Source organism: Cinclus cinclus, chromosome 9 (assembly GCF_963662255.1).
Source record: "Cinclus cinclus chromosome 9, bCinCin1.1, whole genome shotgun sequence".
Taxonomy (NCBI): Eukaryota; Metazoa; Chordata; class Aves; order Passeriformes; family Cinclidae; genus Cinclus; species Cinclus cinclus.
This window is the reverse complement of record NC_085054.1, coordinates 8,909,883-8,929,090: the sequence shown is the minus strand read 5'-3', so window position 1 is coordinate 8,929,090 and position 19,208 is coordinate 8,909,883. Positions and strand designations below refer to the sequence as shown.

General features: G+C 37.1%; 2 protein-coding genes across 4 annotated transcripts in view; one reads left to right on the top strand and one right to left on the bottom strand.

Moving 5' to 3' along the window:
- The first annotated feature begins 42 nt into the window (after positions 1–42).
- Positions 43–11,282, top strand: PDK1 (pyruvate dehydrogenase kinase 1). Of its 3 annotated transcripts, none has more exons than XM_062498708.1 (11): positions 43–252; positions 3,341–3,482; positions 4,913–4,984; positions 5,503–5,687; positions 5,986–6,075; positions 6,308–6,385; positions 7,013–7,089; positions 7,748–7,846; positions 8,771–8,881; positions 10,017–10,130; positions 10,260–11,282. In XM_062498708.1, exons 1-11 carry the CDS (start codon positions 120–122, stop codon positions 10,398–10,400), a joined length of 1,242 nt encoding a protein of 413 aa, XP_062354692.1. In that variant the 5' UTR covers positions 43–119; the 3' UTR covers positions 10,401–11,282. The 3 variants fall into 3 exon arrangements, with proteins under 3 accessions (XP_062354692.1, XP_062354694.1, XP_062354693.1); XM_062498710.1 differs by lacking the exon at positions 43–252 and adding an exon at positions 2,633–2,653; XM_062498709.1 differs by lacking the exon at positions 43–252 and adding an exon at positions 3,231–3,253.
- A 3,538-nt stretch (positions 11,283–14,820) lies between these two features.
- The window catches only part of LOC134047249 (neurabin-1-like), a 39,012-nt gene continuing 34,624 nt past the window's right edge, over positions 14,821–19,208 (bottom strand). Inside the window, exons 17-18 of the mRNA XM_062498276.1 lie at positions 16,352–16,540; positions 14,821–14,988 (exon numbers count right to left, since the gene is read on the bottom strand). Of these exons, the coding sequence (XP_062354260.1) occupies positions 14,821–14,988; positions 16,352–16,540 (357 nt within the window). The remainder of the gene's footprint in view (positions 14,989–16,351; positions 16,541–19,208) is intronic.

Genomic DNA, 19,208 nt, shown 5'->3' with positions numbered 1-19,208 from the left:
TCGGGCACCTCCTCCCGGCGGCGCGGCGGAGGCGGCCGCGGCCTGGGCAGGGGCCGGGGGAGCCGCGCGGCGGGAAATGGCGGCCGGGCCGGCCTGAGCTGAGGGGACGGAGCTGCACCATGAGGCTGCTGCGCGCCCTTCTGCGCTGCGCTACCCCGGGCGGCGCCTCCCCGGGCAATATCCCGCAGCAGGTGGACTTCTACTCACGCTTCTCCCCTTCGCCGCTCTCCATGAAGCAGTTTCTGGACTTCGGTGAGTCCCTGGCGAGCCGCCCTCGACCGTCGTCTCCCCTCCCACAGGCGCCTGTGAGGAGCGGGACGGCCACGACCCCTCACCCCGTCAGCGCTGCCCGGCTGTTGCTTAGCTCTTAGTTCTGTGCTTTGTGGTAGAAAAGGGCTCTGCCTCTGCCCAGGTGGCGCATTCCCGGAGACCGCAACTATGACAAGGTTGAAATTTAGCCGAAAACTCCACTTTTTGGTACCGTCGGCGTAGTTGGGTGTTTTCCTGCAGAACCCGCAGTGCTGGGGGAGAGGATGGGAACAGCTGTGACAGCTGGTAGCGTTAGAACAGTGAGTCAGACAGGTGAGACTGGTTAAGCCTTTTGCTAAGCAGCATGCTGCCTTTTAAAGGCATCTCCCAAACACATGAAGCGTTTGGCCTCAGCTGGCACCGAGGGGCTGAAGCAGTCATCACTTCTCAGTCACTTGCCTGGGCCCTACAGAAACATCCTACCCAAACGTTGCTGGTTTAGAAGGTGTGTGAGAGAAGGGACAGGACGCAGGCACCAAGAGTGGTCCTGGAGGATTTAGAATCTAGTCTTGAAAATAAGTAAATCAGTAACAGGATATATACTCGTGCCAAAACCACTCCTAATGGTTGCAGGTTTGACTGGAAGCTTGGAAACAAGAGGGGTCACAGGAATTGTTCTATTCTGCTTCAAAGCCAAGACCACATAGAGAAAGGTTGTGTCAGTCAGACTGAGAGACCTTTTCAAAGCCCGAGGTTGGAGTCATTCTATAATATGTTCTGTTTCTGTACCCAAGGCACTTTGGTGTGCATACATGTTATATATTTAACTAGTTAATAGTTTTATGGTTTTTTATAGTTTCGCAAGTAAAATCTAAGTGAGAAATAATCCTAGATCCCCAAACTTTTTATAAGGAGAAAAATTTAAGACTTTCTCACAATTATCTGAGCTCACTTCATCCATATAGTCAACGTTTCACTTGTGGCAATGAAATATATTTGGCATTTAAAACTCCTGATTCTTACAGGAGCTCCACCATATGTTCTGTTGCTATTGTATTTTTAAGCAAATCTTGCAACTCAGAGTTTGCTTTTACCTGTATTATTTTACCACTGCTGACAAAATGCTTACAATAACATCAGTGTTTGTTTTCAAGGCACACTATTTCCTTGTGTCAAAAGATAAGGCTATTTTTTCCCTCTTAGTACCTAAATATAAAGTAAAAGTAATCTTGAAAACTTCTACAATATTTTTTTTCTTCTTTTGCTTAAGGACTTAATCACAGAGAGTAAAAACTAGTAACAGAAATAAAGAAGAATGCAAGGCAGAGACAGTATTTGTCTACAAGACATTCTGTAGCCTTTATAATCTCATGGTGTTTTCATTAAGGATTTTTTTTTGCTCCTTTTGCAAGAGTGAGAGCAGTCAAGGAGGAAATAACAAAATCTGGTAAAGTTAACGTAAACAAATGAAATATTCTAGAAGCAAATTTAGGTCTGGTCTTGGGTTATAAGACCACAGTACTTTCTGTAGGAGTTTTACCCATTCTTTGCCTAGATACAGACTGTAGCTGCACAGGGAAGAGAATAATTTGTCTATTCAATTTGCCTGCCCTATACTGCCTTCCATATTTGATCCAAGATTGCAAAGATAAGGCTTTCTGATACAAAAACTATTTTGTGAAATGTAATTTTTGAGTATATGAGGCATTTAAAGATTATATTTATACCTTAATACCTCCAATCTGAATTGTTCTTAGAATTTTACTCAAGGAAAGGGAAAAACCAGTAACAGTTGTGCCTGAAATGCAATCTGACTAGGGAGAATGAAAGGTTTCTAGGCAGAGGTCTTATGTAGACAGTGCATAATGCTGGTAAGTGCCATTGTGGAGGAATTTATTGTAAATTATTCACCTTTTTATTAACTGACATTCTTTCATCAGTGTAGTTTATTGTGTGTGTGAGTCTGCATGCTTTAAAGTAAACTGCTCTATTTCAATTTGGTGAAGATTTTTTGTGTTTAAGGCTTCCTTTTTTCTTTCCTCATCCCTTCCTTTAATCTTCTTCCCCAGCTTCCCTGTGCCAAATGGAAGGAGTGAACTGAGCAGTAACACAGGAGTTAATTTTTAGGAGATACCTGTTGTTAAACACCAGACCTGAAGTATGCACTTCACTGCAGCAGATGGGCAGGTTAGGAAGTTCAGATACTGTTTATGTGACAGTCTTAAAGTCTACAAAGAAATCTGGCTGAGAATGAAGTACAGTATTTCTTCGTCTGTTCCCCATGCTGCACCCTCGTCTCTCACCTAGGAAAACAAGCTTTGTGGGAGTAAAAGCAGGTCTTGATTTTAATAACCATATTTAATTGCCACCCCCAGAGATGACACTTGTTCTTACAAAAGGACAGGTCAGTTATCAAGAGGCAGTATTTTCACTTCTAGCTTTTAAAAATGTAAAAATTTAAATGTATTAGTATCCTAATGGCTAAGCAGAGTAGCTGTCCTACTTTCATTTCTTTCTCAATTCATGTGACTTCTGTTCCTGTAAGACTAAATTTAAGCTACAACAGATTTAGTTGAAAATGAGATTGATATTACTGAATTATTTTCTGAAAGTGTTTGAGTTATGATAATTCACTAAGTTCACTGAAGGAAAGCAGGGTATATGGGATTAGGATACTTCATTAGGCATCCTTCTTATAAATAGTTTCCTGTGCTGGTTTCATTTGCTTCTCTGACATTCTCAGAATGACATACTGTTTGATCAGTGCTGGTTAGAGTCAATGGTTGCTGCAAATAAAATGAACAATATACATGGATGGAAGCTATATTTAAAGTTAAACTGTATGGGTCTGTAAATGTTGCATTAGTTTCTGTTTTTATATAGAAGATTCTCATTAGTGCAACAGGAAGGTTTCAGTATGTGATAAATTTTCAAATACAAGTGGGCTGCTGCCATGAAAGAAACATCAGTTTACCAGCCTGGCTGAATCAGCTTTGAAATCAAGGTATAGGCCTCTTATGCAAGAAAGTAAAGTTTGTGTAGTTCTCTACTGTAAGTATTGACTTAATTTCTGATGTCATATTGATCTTAGGATCTGAAAATGCTTGTGAAAAGACTTCATTTATGTTTCTGCGACAAGAGTTGCCTGTGAGATTGGCAAACATAATGAAGGAAATAAGCTTGCTTCCAGACAACCTCCTAAGAACACCTTCAGTTCAGCTGGTGCAGAGCTGGTAAGAACAGTGACGTTCTGTTCCTTGAAGGGTGCCCTGCTGCATACACACAGGTTGGAGGAACTCACTCTCTTCTACTGTAAGAACATTCATAGGCTTGTTACATGAACATCACTTATTTATACTGAGATGTTAAATATACCAGTGTGATCAGAAACTAAATTTACCTATGTGGGAAAAAAACATTTCAGAGCAATTAGAGAATCCACAAGGGAATTAAAAAATCATTAAGGGCTGCACACACTCATGTATGAGGAATCTTTTTTTTTTTTTAAACAAAAATCCACTAGAACAGTGTTTAATAGGGAACTTACCTAAAAGTGAAGAAGTTTGTTGAAGAGAACAGAAGCGGACTAAGGCACAGAATGTTTGCAAAACATAGCAGAAACCATTTACAAGACAGGTTATTGCAGATGGGAGTGAAAGTATAGGAAACATGAAGAAAAAGCAATAGGAAGTTCCCAAAGCCAAAACATAAAACAGCAGAGAGAATGTGAAGTTATTAAAGTTAAAAAGACAATATCTGAATGTCTTTGAATAGGCATAAACTTTTTAAAGATGAAAGCAAAACCAAGAGATTGCTTGGCAACTGCTAAAGGCAGTTTTTAAGGATTTCTGTAAAGGCTTTTAAAGTTAAGATATCTGCTAGTAAGTGGGACTGACTAGATGACTGAATATGAAAAGAGCTATCAGTGAAGATGAAGGGTCTTAATGAAACACAAATGCTTACATTCGCATGATACTAATGACACTGATCAAATGGGAAATTAATTCCATTTGGGCAAATGCAAAGTCGAACACAGGAAAGAACCTCCTCTCCCTGTGTGCTTGCTTCCTTACAATGGAAAAATAAATTTTGATGCTACTGGGAATATTTTTCTGGATATGTCAGTTGATGGCAAGAAGGAAAACAGTGTTAGGAACTAAATAACAAATGGGGAGGAATATAATTGTACCACTGTGTTAGCCCATTATTCCCATGAATTGCATGCAGCTCCATCCTGAACAGAAAAGACCAAGAGGGATAATCAGAGGGTTGGAACAATTTCTACGTGAGGAGAAATCAAATAGAATTCTTCAGCTTGGAAAATACATATCTAAGGAAAGGGACGGCAGAAATACTTAAATCATGAACAAATTGAAAGATTTTTATATTAACAGGAATGCACAGGGGCTGCAAATAAGTGATCACCTACTGGGTTTAAAATACAAAGATATTTTATCTATTCTAATTAAATTGTGTGATTCATTGCTCCGGAAAGTTTGGAAGAAAAAATCATAAAGAGATTCAAAGGAATCTAACAAAATTCACAGGGACACGAGTAGAACGATTTGGAAACATGCAACATTGGAAGACCACTGATTACTAACCAGAGAGATCTGGGGAGGCATATTAGAATTAATCTTTATCCTGTTTCTTTCATTGAAAGGTATGTCCAAAGTCTTCAGGAGATTCTTGATTTTAAGGACAAAAGCTCAGAAGATTCAGGGGCTATTCATAGGTAAGGCTTTGCTGTCACATATGTTATATCTTGTTAATATTATATGGAAGAACTGGCAAAAAAACAATAGCTGAAAAAAAAAATTCCTATCTCCAATCTTTACAGAAGAATTGCAGCAATGTCATCCCCTGTCCCTAAAAGGAGGGTACCTTTAAACAGGAAATTAAGCACTTTAGCACAGTGCCATTCCATAGAATGCTCTGGTCAGTGCTGGCTGACCGTAAGTGCCACTTGACAGGCATGAGTTGTTCTGCGTGCAGTTGGCAGTGTTCTCCTTCTCTTGGCAGAATCAAGATAATAAATAAATAAATAATAATTTTATAAAGAGTCAAAATAGTGGATTACTGATTGTTTCAATGCTAGTCACCTGAAATATGCTGTGAAGACTGACCTGCCTTCTTACTGCAGTAGGCAGATGTGATATTTTTGTATGTAAGTCTTCATTTTTTGTAGACAGGCATTCTGCCAGAGTATTAAATTCCCTTGAAAGTGAAATACTAACCATGTATTCATTTTAGTTTTACAGATACTGTGATAAAAATCCGGAATCGCCACAATGATGTAATTCCTACCATGGCTCAAGGAGTAATAGAATACAAGGAAAGCTTTGGCATTGATCCAGTGACCTCTCAGAACGTGCAGTATTTTTTAGACCGCTTCTACATGAGTCGCATTTCAATCAGAATGCTCCTTAATCAACACTGTAAGTGCCAGTGTTGAAAGGAGGGGAAATGGTATCTGCACCATGTCAACTGTGTTCTCCTTTTATGTTTAAGTGCTTAATACGTAATAAGGTGCCACTGAGGTGTGTACTATTTCTCTTGCCATTTATAACTTACTCTTAATACAATTCCTAGAATATTTATTAACAGTAGGCTTTTCAGTATGGTGAGGACTGAAGTTATAGATTGCCTATACATTTTTTATTTAGCTAAACTGAAGACACAAACTACAATTATAAAGTATGCTGGATATTAAATGATGTTTTCTTTTTTTTGCAGCTTTACTTTTTGGTGGGAAAATTAATCCAGCTCATCCAAAACACATTGGAAGCATCGATCCTAACTGCAATGTTGTTGAAGTTATTAGAGGTAAATTCAGCTTATAAGAACAAGAATCCTGAAAACTGATATTCATATATTGTTTTGCTATTTCCTACCTGGAGCAGAAGTTCTATTTGACATGAAATACAATTTTTCTGAAAAAAATACCAATCTCCCTGACAGTACACAGTACTTTCAAATTTTGTTTTTTTTGGCAGACTCTAAAAGAGGGGAAAAAAAAGGGGGGGGGAAATGTAACTTCTTGTGCTTTTTATTATAGATGGCTATGAAAACGCCAAGAGGCTTTGTGATTTATACTACATGAGCTCTCCAGAACTTATCCTTGAAGAGTTGAACAGTAAGTGAATGTGGACATGGCATGCTCTTTAACATCATGATGGCTTCTTCTAAAGGAGCTGGTGGTAAAATGTTCTGCTTTTCACACAGTTCATGGGTTCTCTCTTATCTACTGTCATAAATTGGGCTTTTTTAAAATCTGGCAGAACGCTTTCCCCGCTCCTCCCTTTAATCAGAAAACTGCCGTGAGTAGAAGTTTTTGATTCTACAGCTGTTGATATAATAAATTTTAGCAGGCTCCTTCCCTCGCGCAGATTTGTGTGTCTTCACCTGACATTACTGCATCTCACCCTCTCTGCATTTCTTGCGACACGTTAAAGATTTACACAAGACGTTCCATCTTTATGATATCTATGAGGAGGTTATTTGAAAGCAACTATGATATGCCTTAGTCAGTGATCCCATAGTGGGCTTTAAGATTAATTTCTAAAGCAGCAAGCAACATTTGAAAATCTTGATTATGACTTTTGATTTACAACAATTTTTCAAAATATTTCTGTTAAAATTAGATTTTCCTTTAAATTTAACAATGCAAATTTACATTTTGAATTACTGTGGGAATGAATAAAAGACATCTCATTTGCTATTGAGATTTGCTGTTTAGTTATTTAGACTCTCTTCTCTCCAGTTAAATCACCAGGACAGCCCATGCAAGTGGTGTATGTACCATCACATCTCTATCACATGGTTTTTGAACTTTTCAAGGTCTGTGCACTTACCATCAATTACAATTGTTTCATAGATTTTTTTTTACTGAGATTGTATTGCTCTGACTTTGCAAACGAATTCTAGATCACAGCGTGTTTTTGCAAGTGCAAACTTCTTGCCATTTGACTGCAGCAACACAGCTGCCCTGTAATATTAGAGAAACAGTAATTGCATAGAGAATGAACAGCTTTGGAAGATGCATCTCCTTTACCTAGCCATTGAATGCCTTTTGAATAGACAGCTTAAATCTTAAAATGTATGAAGACAGTTAGTAAAACAAGTGAGACTAAGATATCCTATAAATTGTTTATCTTCAAATCTGGTAAAATGTGTAAGCTTTCCTCAAGCAGTTTAGTCCTAGACTTTTCTTGGACTTTGTGTCAATACTGCTTGTACTATGTGCATTATAAAGAATTTTAGAACACAAATGCTGTACGTTAAACTATTCAAGTTTCCTTAAAAAATTAAATATGTGAAGTCTCTGTATTCCAATAAACAAAATATATATTGATACTGACTAAACCAGGAATATAAAAAACCCATTCTAAACAAATATGCATTTGTTCTGATTCTTAAATACATGATAAATGTTAAATTGGTATTTTAAGATAATGTACAAAGTGAACAGGATTTAAGTTGTACTTGAAAATTACAGAATGCAATGAGAGCCACCATGGAACATAATGCTGATCACTGCATTTATCCTGCAATTCATGTGCACATCACATTGGGAAATGAGGATTTAACTGTGAAGGTACTTTTTCTTTTCTTTCACTATTTTAATCAATCACTATTTTGATTAGGGCTTTTTTTTCTCCTGTTATGAGAAGCATATTATTAACTTGAGCTGGTGATGTGGTTCCATCAATGTGATAACATATGTAAGTAAAAAAACCCTTAAGGAATTTCACATACTGCCTCATGAAGAGGCTGCAGTCACACTGAGGGCTCTGCAATAGCATCCCCTACTTGCTTGTGTCTTCCCTAGCTTAGAAGCAACCAAAACGAAAAATGAAGTAGCATCTTTATACATTGTAACATCAACATTTTCTAAGTGACAGTGACAGAGCTATACAGGTGTGAACCAACTAAAGAAAGGGAAATATATATTGTACATTCCACACAAAACAAACCTTCTGAAGTAGTTTGCAGTTTCTTCTTTTTCTGTACAACGTGCATGTTTGATTTCAAAGAGCATCTGCAAGCACTGGGTTTTCATAGGTCTAACTAAACTGTAGAAAAACAACTCCTTTGACTTATTCCTTCAAGTAATAGGTTTTAGTAAATTGTATTTAAATGGCAGTATTCTTGAGGAATAGAGATAAAATACAGAGAACCTAGCATTTGCTAAAAGACAGAGATAGTGACTTCAGACAAAAGTGTGTTAGAACAAGATAAAAGCAATGCACAACTCAAGAAGGATTTCCTTTCCTCCAAGAGATTATAAATACTTCTTATGGCAATATTTTATTTAATGGTTTGGATAAGGGATGAAAGAGAAGGATTAATCTCTCTTTGATCATTGTTGAAGATGAGAATTAAAGAAAATCTGTAACTTAGTAGGGACAGCTTCAAATAATACTTTACCATATCTTTCTCTGGCTTTCTGTTTGACAGAAGCTGTCTTTTATAAAAATGTATTCAGGGATGTAAAGCTAAATGCTCCTTCTTGTTCCAGATGAGTGACCGTGGTGGTGGTGTTCCTATGAGGAAAATTGACAGACTGTTCAACTATATGTATTCAACAGCACCACGTCCTCGTGTTGAGACATCACGAGCTACACCTTTGGTATGCAAGTCTTTTATACCCTGGCATCATGGATAGGTCTAATTGTCACAAAACTCATTTAACCAAAGCTGACTGAAATATGAAATACTGACTGTATAGATATTACATTGAAATATATTTGAATTTTACTTAATTCAAGCTTGGTTAAAAGTATTTTTCAAAAAATAACTGGAAAATAGCACAAAATACTAAAAATTACTTAAATTCATTCAAGATTCTCTTCTTCTCTACTATATCTAAAGATCAGCCACCTCAAGCAGAATCCTTAGCTATGCTGCTCATACTGCATTGAGAGCAGTATTCAGAATTATTTTTTGTAGCCAGTGAATGAAAGCAAGAATAATTATAGCAATGACTTTAGATCAAGGCCATAGTTCATTTGCATTGTGTAATCAATTGTATGAACCCCCAGCAAGGATGAAGGTACATAGATGTGACAGGGCATGTGAAGAATCCAGTCTGTCTCATGTGAATGTGCTAAGTGCACAAGAAATAAAGCCTAAGCTCTCAGAAATTAGAATCTCTGAACAGCTTTCCTGTATTTGTTCTCCCACATTGCATCATTTAAAAATATATGTAGTTCTGCATGTAGATGACTCTGCAACTCATTAAACATGAGATGTTTACAGAGGAGTGTTGTGTATGCTCATTGAGAGATTACCTCTAAAATCTAGTTTTAAACAAAAAGTCACGCTTAACACTTTAGGGCTCCGTCCTCCTACTGCAGTCAGGGCTTGGTTGAATTTCAGTGTAAGCTGCAAATGCATAGACATTGTGCCTTGAACATTTTTTATATATACTGATGAAGAACACAGAGTACTTAAGCTTAGTATCTCCATGAGGTGTGGTGTAGACACAGCACAGTTTTCTCCAATGGCATCTCTCCAGAAAGCTACCATAATACAGGAAGTGTTATCTACCAGCCCTGCAGGACAAACAAATCAAACTGTTTTCTCATAATCACCATCATTCATACATTCTTCTGGTTTTGGGGCATATGATATACGGCAGAATATTTAACACCTGAACTCCTGTTACTGCCAAACATCATGCTTAGTTTGTCTATTTTACCTGTTAAAACAGAAAATGCTGCTGATTTATGCAATTAACAAAGTTTACTTTTTTCCCTGATCAGGCTGGATTTGGTTATGGCTTACCCATATCACGTCTGTATGCACAGTACTTCCAAGGAGACCTGAAACTGTATTCCTTAGAAGGCTATGGTACAGATGCAGTTATTTACATCAAGGTACGACGTCACACTCTACCATTTTACATTTATAAGCAACTCTGATCTGAACTGCTAATGCAACTCCTTGTTCTGTTATGATAACTTAATGTAAAAAGAATCATCAGCTGCAGCCTTTTCTCCTTACAGGCCTTGTCAACAGAATCAGTTGAAAGACTCCCTGTATACAACAAAGCAGCCTGGAAACATTATAAAGGAAACCATGAAGCCGATGATTGGTGTGTGCCAAGCAGTGAGCCAAAGGACATGACCACTTTTCGCAGTATGTAGCTTTTTCCTCAGCAGCTCCTAAGGAGGAGGTTTGTCTGTAAAGGGAATTTACAAGACCTGATTTATACCAAGATGTTGAGCCACTTTTGATATATGAAAGTGATTTTGAGTGGTGTAAAAAAAAGTTTATTTTAAAAGTGTAATTAGGCTTTTCTGAAATTAAAAAAGCAACAGCCACCAAAACCCCCAAACCTGCATTTATAAAGAAGGATCATACTTCATTTTTTTCCTCTTTCTGTTTATGACTGTTCTCAGAGCTAAGTCAAAGGAGCAGCATTTTCATTTTTATAGGGATCAATGCAACAGCTATCACATCTGGTATTAATGTGTATAATTACAAAATAATTTTATTAGACAAACTATTGAAAAAGCTCACTGGAACATTCTTCCATTATACAATTCTACTGATTAATGAAAAACTCATGTAAGAAATATCAAGCTCATTGCTATGCCTTTGCAACTGTATTGCACTTTCTTTTATCTTAAGCATGCTGAAACTTAATTTTGCAAAGTTAGATATGTTGCCTACATACACTGCCTACATCAAGGGTTTTTTTTTCAGCTGTAGAAATCATACCTCTGTAAGGATAAAAAATTTTAAGAAGTGTTTTTAACTGCTACTACTGGTATAATGTACCTCAGGTATGTGGCATTGGTTGTATTTCTTTGGTTGTAATGTGAATATATAATAGATGTGAAAAACTTATCTTGCCCTTACCATTGTGAATTTAAAAATAGCACTGGCTTGTGTACAGTAGAGAAGTGTTGTCTTGCATTTGCCTCTATTTCTGTAGGTCATACCAAAATGCAGTATCAACATTCTAGCCTTTGTGAGATCTCAGACTTGGGTATGTCAGGTACAGCTGTAAATGGAAAGTATTTTAATAAACAGATTATTAAAATTCGTCTGTAATAGGGCATCTCTATTACTTTGACAGTATAAACTACCTTCTCAGGAGTAAGTAAGAATAAGTGGAATTAACAGTTTTTGAAAATACCTTTGCATTTGTGGTAAGATTCTGGCCTCATTTTTGTAGTAACTGGAAGTCACACCATAACAAACACGATAACCAGAATACATTAATCAAAGACAGAACATACAGGGGAAGATAGAGAGGGGAATGAATCTTATATTTCAGATACATAGTCCTTTTAATAAAGAATTCAACTTAATGCCTACTGTACAAGTTTTGTACAAATCACATGCAATCTGTACTGCACCTTGATCCCAGTCATTCTGAACATTTTTGGAGTGATGCAGTTAAAGCCATTAACTACTCCTCAGTTAATTAAACTGCATGTAATTCTGTGGGTTTTGTTCTGCAGCAGACATACATAATCCCTCTCAGAAACAATAAGGCTAGCTTTTGCTAGTTGAATATCTCTGTGCAGAGCAGAAGGTGAGATACCACAAATGAAGGAGATGATTGGGATGTTAGAAATTGAAGTCATGCTACTCTAGTTGTAGCTGAACCAGATTCAGGATTTATCACCTGCTACCTCTCCCTAGCCAAGTTCTCCAGAACAATGAAATGGTTTTAAACCCTGGTTAAGCTAATGTAGGTAACTTTTAACAGAGGTGAATTACAGACTGGTCTGTATACACAGTTAAACTGACAGTCTGAGGGAGGAAGGATTATTTTATCTTAATTCCCACCAGAGCAGTAGGGTTACCTGTTTGACTCAAGCTTGTGGGCACCTTGAGGCCCCTATTTTTCTTCCTTACAAGGATGCAAGGTGATAACTGGCACACCTTTCAATCTGCATGGCTCCAAGAACTGAGAGCTGTTCTCTTCTTTGGCCTGCAAGAGGACATGAGAAATGCCAAATTGTGTAAAATGGGGCCTGTACAAATGTTGGAAGGGACACTTACAGCTATTGCTTTTGCTAAACTAAAGCTGAAAGTTACAGCAAGTGTTTTTAAAAACTCAGGTCTGAAGCTGAGCATTCTAGCCTTTAAATCTTTTAATTAACTCAGCTGATTTTACTAACATCGGACAACTACAAGTGGTATTTCTGAAGAAAAGCTAACAGTTTTTTCTACAAAGTCTATTAAGTATTTTAGATATTACTGTAATGAAGTCTCATGTCCTCAGCTAACTACCAATTGAATTCTGATTACTAGAGCAACTTGCTCTATAATTATATTTGTATTTATCTGTTCACCTGCCACCCCAAATGACTGTGGTGAAAACACAAATGCATAGTGTTTTGATTTACAATATTTAATCCTAGTTAAAAATTTCATCTTTGATAACTTTTGGTTTAAATAGAAGTGCAGAAGACAACTTTTGTGTTTAGTATTTTCATTACTATACTGAAGGCATTGTGAACACACTGGTCAAGTTGAAGGGAATCACTACAGAAAGGCAGTATATTAGCAAAATGCTGAGGTTAATAATTCTGTATGCAAATTAGCTCAGTCTTGCACTCAAATGAATCTTGGTTTGTGTTAATTTTTTGAAAGAATTGTTGCATTTATTCATTAAAACTGTTGTAAAAAAATGAAACTTTGTTGGGTGGTTGTGTAGCTTGGTGTACTGAGCTTGTTCTGTGCAGCCAGCTTTCTCATTCAACATCCACCGGATGTTAAACACTGTGGGCTGTGATAATCAGTATTCTCTGCTCAGGTACCAGGGCAGTTTATCATCCCTGCTGTGGCCCCTCCTTACCTGTAACAGCTCTGCACACAGGCAAACCTCTGACACCATTACTTCCACTGGTCTCCTTCATGAGAAAACTCTTCCCAGGGTGCAACAGTAGGCTTAAAGAGAAAGGGGTAATATGGCATCCTAGCAATAGTCTGTGTTTTAGCTGTGAGAACAATCAACGTTCGTGACTGAATTAATTAAAGGGTGGTTTTATGTGGGAGATCTTGAGCATTTGATGATTCCATACTTCTAATTCCTTTCTCTTTAATCAGTAGGGCAGCATTCCTCTTTGGGTTCAAGGTCTGTAAGTTTAGTATACAACTCAAAGCTACTGTGAACGAAGTAAGTAAGTTAAATCTTGACCAAAGAATGCATAAAACTGAAATATAGTATCTTTTAAAAAGTAATTATTACTAAGATTTTCAAACATTATTTTGGAAATGCCTAGCATGCACAAGCATTTTCCACATTGTCCTTTTGCTGACATTCTTAAGACACTTATGCAAAAAAATAAAAAATGTGAAACACCAACAGTGAAGTTCATTCATTTAATTAAAATGAAAAACAGTCCATAGATTTAAAGGAGAACTTGGTCCACATAAATGAACTATATAAGTTTTGTTCTAGTCCATTCTAGGGTGGAACTGATATTTAATCTAGTCTGTTTCTGGAATAATCTAAATTAAGGAAGTCCTCTTGTAGTATCTCTAAAAAAAAGAGTATGGAAATATACAAAACACCAAGTCATGTTCTAAGCTATTTCAAGAATCAAATCCTCCTTTAAAGAGAAATAATCTGTAGTCTACAACTGAACATTTAAATACAAGGCAGAAACCCAGTGCGTCAGTGATAATTTTTTCTACAATTCTTCCCTCAGTATTTTAAGTCTGAAAAACAGTATTGTTTAAAATTAGCAAATATATAAATTTGGTCCGCAAAAAATCTTGTAGCTTGTAGAAAAGAGAAATACATGTATTGCAAATTGATCTCATAGCATAAATCTATAAAACTATGTATTATTTAGGAAAAATAGGTTAAAAAGGATCTTATTTATAGGCTTAAACCTTGTCCCAACACCATAAGGGTAGTGTGCAGAAAACTCAGCATTATGCTTAGGATATGTAGTTTGTGAAAACTACTTAGCATTTCATGTTATTTTCTCAGTAAATTGCAACACATATAATTCAAAAACAATGTGCTACTAAAGTGAACTCTGAATGAAGTTCCAGAAGTACAAAGATTAAAATAATCCTAAATTTGAAACACATGCTTACTTTTAAAATTAATTTGACATTACCATTTTCTTAAACTTAATTTTTACTATACATCTTTAGTGGCAACAGATAAACAGACTGTGACAGACTGAATTTGTTGGCAGGATTTTTCTATTGTCCCTCTATTCAGCTTCAACTCTATCAAATGCTAATTGACTAACACTGGAATGATTTTTAATACAGCATTCTACTTTTCACAAACATCAATTTCAATGAAAAGGGCATATGACACCTTAGAAGCAGAAATGTTACTTAAGGCAGAAAGTTAAATTATTGTCTCTTAGTACAGGCAAAGTCAACTAGAAATAAAAATACGGAAAACATTATTCCATTTTATTGGGCTGTAAGGGGGAGGGACCACAATTAAAAAGTAAAAAAACCACCTACCACATTGAACTGTTGCACTTTCCCTCCTCCCTCAATTGTACAGATATATACAAATCTGCTGAACTTCCTCAAGATTAGGCAAGTCTGCACTAAAATAACATGGTCATTTTAGCAGCTTGATTCAAGAGTGGCCACCACTCTGCCAGTCTTGCGAACTTCTTTCTCCTTCTTTTGAACCTTTTCCTTCTGCTTTTCCAGTTTTTCCTGTGTTTTTCTAATATCCTTTATTTTCTTCTTTATTGTTGATCGGTCATTTTGACTGGAAACTCCCAAAGCCTTTGGAAGAGAAAAACAAAACTTTTTTTCAACAGCACTACTGACAGTGCTTGTGCATTAACAATATAAGAAAGTGTTACTCACTTTTCAACAAGATAAGTCTGTTTATTTGAAAAATAAAGACCTAGGGCCTCAACAACATTGTAAATAATCATCTGGGTAACAAGGCAGGTAAGGAAACCAAGGCCAACTCTTCAGTTCTGAAATAACAGTTCCGTGTTGCATTTTACAAACATATAAACCCCTGAGAATTTCCAGAAAATAACATCATAGGTAGTAGTCTCCAGGTATTGTTCTAGCTCTTTTTATACATGAGGAATTGTTCCTCAGTAACTACTGTTTAGTTTTAAGGATTTTAAACTGTATTATTAAGAAGGGGCTCAGGAAGTGGATGGCACACTTGGATTTGGGAACGGCAGGTGGCAGCACGGGATTCCAAGTGCCTGACTGCCCTGGCCCTGTCAGCCCGAACCACACCAGGGGCAAGTCGAGCTTCAGGCATCAGTGCTCAAGGTTCCACACCTGGAGAGGCTCACTTGAAGACCAGCCACTGCTATTTTCTCTGTGCCCATGAAATTTTATAAAACATGGGACATTTAGTGTTGCACATCTATTTAAAATGCAGACACATTCTGCAGACTGAAGTTAGAACAGCTTTTCCCCTCGCTTAAGCCTCTCAAATTCTGCTATTGATCATCAATAATAATTTGCCTTACACCAGAATAGAGCAATGAACCTCTTCTAGCTGCACATCTTGCCTGTCCATAAAGCAGTCTCCTAACCAAACAAGAAAGAAAATCTGCAGGAATTTACCAGCACTGTAAGGGATACATACACACTGCAGCTTCCAGGTGCAAAATGGCAAGAAAAGGCTCAAAAGATTCAGAATATGTACTTTTGGCAGGAGAAAAAGCTTTAAACATTTAAAATGTCACCAGATAGAATTTCAGCCTTCCCATGTGAAGAGGAAATGTTGAAGAAACAGATTTCTAAAACTGGATCCTGCAATTCTATTTGAATTGGCCAGAACTTTTGATATAACCTTATGTTGAGATTGGTGACAGATGTATCAAGACTCATTGGACAATTATGCTTCCTTTCATTTCCTTCAGGTACAAACAAGGAAGCAATATTTGTTGTTTTTCTGGCTATAAACAGCCTGTCTTTAATTCTACAATCAATTACTAATTACCGTCTTAACTACACAGTCTCCAAGTATTTCAGAAGCAACTCAAAATAAAATAACAAGAGCAAGTAACTCTAAAAAGCCACAAAACCAGAAAATTGGACTTTGTAGGTTAAAATGTCTAAATAAGCAGTGAAACCTATACAGTTACAAATCTATCCTGGGATGTCCACATACCTTCAACTTCTCACTGTCGAGCTGCATCAGCTGCTGTCCATCTATGTTCATAGCTGTGAACTCTGTAATATACTGCTCCATGTTCATTCCCATTAACCAGTGGCATACTTGTTGGGTGGTCCATTCAGAAATAGGTCTGCTGTGCCATTGATTTTGCTTTCCTGTTGTTGTAAATTCATCATCCAATGCCTAACCAATTGAGAAAAGTCACCATAAGCAATACTTTACTTGACTGTATGTTGAATTCCAGTTGTCAGTTGAGTTTGGTTAACAAAGTGCATTTTTAAACATGCTCTACTCCAAAACTCAAGTTCCTGAGATCAGTTTGCCTAGTTCACTATAAACAAGACACTTTCAACATTCAACACAAACTAAGTCAGAAACAGAGAACATAAATGGTAAATTGCACCTATCAAACAATGAACACACTTCCTCAGTTAGTTGGTTAAGGTAGCTCTACCTTAGTGTTAGATGCTACCTTATACAGCATGAAGAATTTTCAAGTACTTCAACTCTATTATTAAGTGGTGGAAATCCAGAATAAAAGCAATTTTAGTAGCCAGTAAATCTGGTGAGTGTTCCAAGTACAGTTTTACTACACTTTGTACATTTGTAAAGAGAAGACAGTTCATTCTTTGAACTAATGCAATTACATCAACATTTTAAAAGGTCTGCCCAAATAGATGACCATTGCAGAAACACAGCAGCTTGTACACCTCCACTGAAAATACCCTTTGCCAGCTCACAGTACTTTTGAGGCACCCTGCTTCAATTTCATTTTGCTTCTGAGAGGAAAAGGTACTGCTGTTTGTCCTTGAGCACTGTTACTTTACAAAAGAAGCAACAGAGCTCAGTGTCTGCAGAGAAGAAGTTCCAGGGTGGTACTTGAGGTCAGTAACATCAGTTAACTGAAGTTTCATTAACTATCCAGAATCATCTCTCACTAGCAAGTACAGGCTGCATTAGACTTGCAGACTGCTCCACTGGGCAGCTTCCACTACTCATCCAAGGTATTTGCAAACAGCAGAAAATACAGTCCCCCTTTCCAGTAAGCCTTACACACATCTGTAAACAGAAAACGTGGAAAAAAGGAGGTTCCTAGTTGTGGATTTGAGAGATGACCCTGTTAAGTCGCAGGTGACCAACCACAGCTGCCAGCCAAAGGGATCTCACAAAATTCAGCTTATTTGATGGAATGTTTAGGAGTTGATTGATGTAACAAAATGATTGTTTTGACTACAAGTCAAAGATAGTCATATGATCTGATAATGCAACACAATGGATCTGAGCACACAATATGGAAGACATGTAGGAGGGGAAACGTAAAATTTTCAAGTTTTCAGTGTAGTGAAGGACTACATGTAATTCGAAGTGGTTTTGCTTTCCCTGGTCTGTGAAACAAGGGACAGTGGCTACATTAAGAGGCAATGCAGATAAATTGGAGTGAGTTTGTATGGTTAAAACAGTTTGTGCTGAAGTCCTAAAATCCACACTACAAGCATTTCAAAGGATTTTCACTTCCAAATAGCTCTAGTCTGATCACAGACTCAATGGCCACTAGCAGATGGAGCATAGCAGGACCACTGTTGGAGCACATCTGATTTGATTTCTGAGATAAATCAAAGTAAGGCAAGTGGGAACAATCAGAATATTTATTTCAGTGATCTCCTTATCCAAATCAAAATACTTACGTAGCTATAACAAGTGTGAACACATCTGCCTTGCTGATGTGCAAAAGAAAAATAGCAATTTGCATAAAATAACAGCAAAGGGCTCTAGAGGAGGTTTGGCTTGAAGTGCTCTATACAGCATCTGTATCAAGACAACAGGAGCACAGTCTTCTATCCAAGCTATCAAGCTTGAGATGCTTCTTACAGAGAAGATTAGTTGGATAAATTACCAAGGGAATTTTAAAATGCACATTTATTTTAAATAATTCTACATAACAGTACTTCCCAACCTGAAATTGCAATACAAAATATATATTGGCAACTTTGTCTCATACTAGCAAGTGTTCCTGGATAGTACATAAAAAAGGGGAAACACTGTATTTTAAACCAGATCTGTATTTCAGGTGTGGTCTATCAGCCACAAGAAATACTAAAATATATGCAGTCACACATGTATTTTTAAATATATCTACATACTTTTATCATTTGAGGTGTGTGTGTCTATCTAGCTAGCTCCTTAAAATGAAAAAATGTGTGAAGTGTTTTGTTCCAGTTGGAACTCAATCCAGATTTACTGAAACTGTGCAAGCTATGCAAAACCTTCCCTTCTGTAATTTCAGAGTACAAGTACCTGAAGATGTATTCTTGTAAAAAAAAAGTGAGGGATTCAGATTGTTTCATTTCTTCAGAGAATTGCTGTTGCCTGACAGAATCTTGGGGGCTCTCTGAACCAGTTTGTCCAAGCAGCACAGATTGGAGCAGCTAACAGACTGCACTATGGAGGAGTCCTCCAAGCTTAGCTATGAATTGCAACTAAGGGTTTCAGCATCATTAGTTGCTAACAAACTCTTTCTACTTCATACTGGTAAAGACAGAACCCTGAAACCTGAAGCTGTAGCAACACTTGAATCTGTGTTAAAACACACAGACATCATCTCCTCCCAGACATTTAATACTGTAAAATTTGAATTTTTTACTACTATACAAGAGAAAGCATCTGTGACTATTTTTCAGAATATAGGAAAGTGAAAACTGTAGGAGGATAAGATGAAGAACACCAACTTTTGAGTAAGGTGTAGTAAGTACACTTGGTAAGTATTGGTAATTAAGTAATATTTCGACATAATTTTTTTCTCAAATGTCCATTTAGAGGCAGAAGGAACATGCCAAGCTGTATTTGTACATGG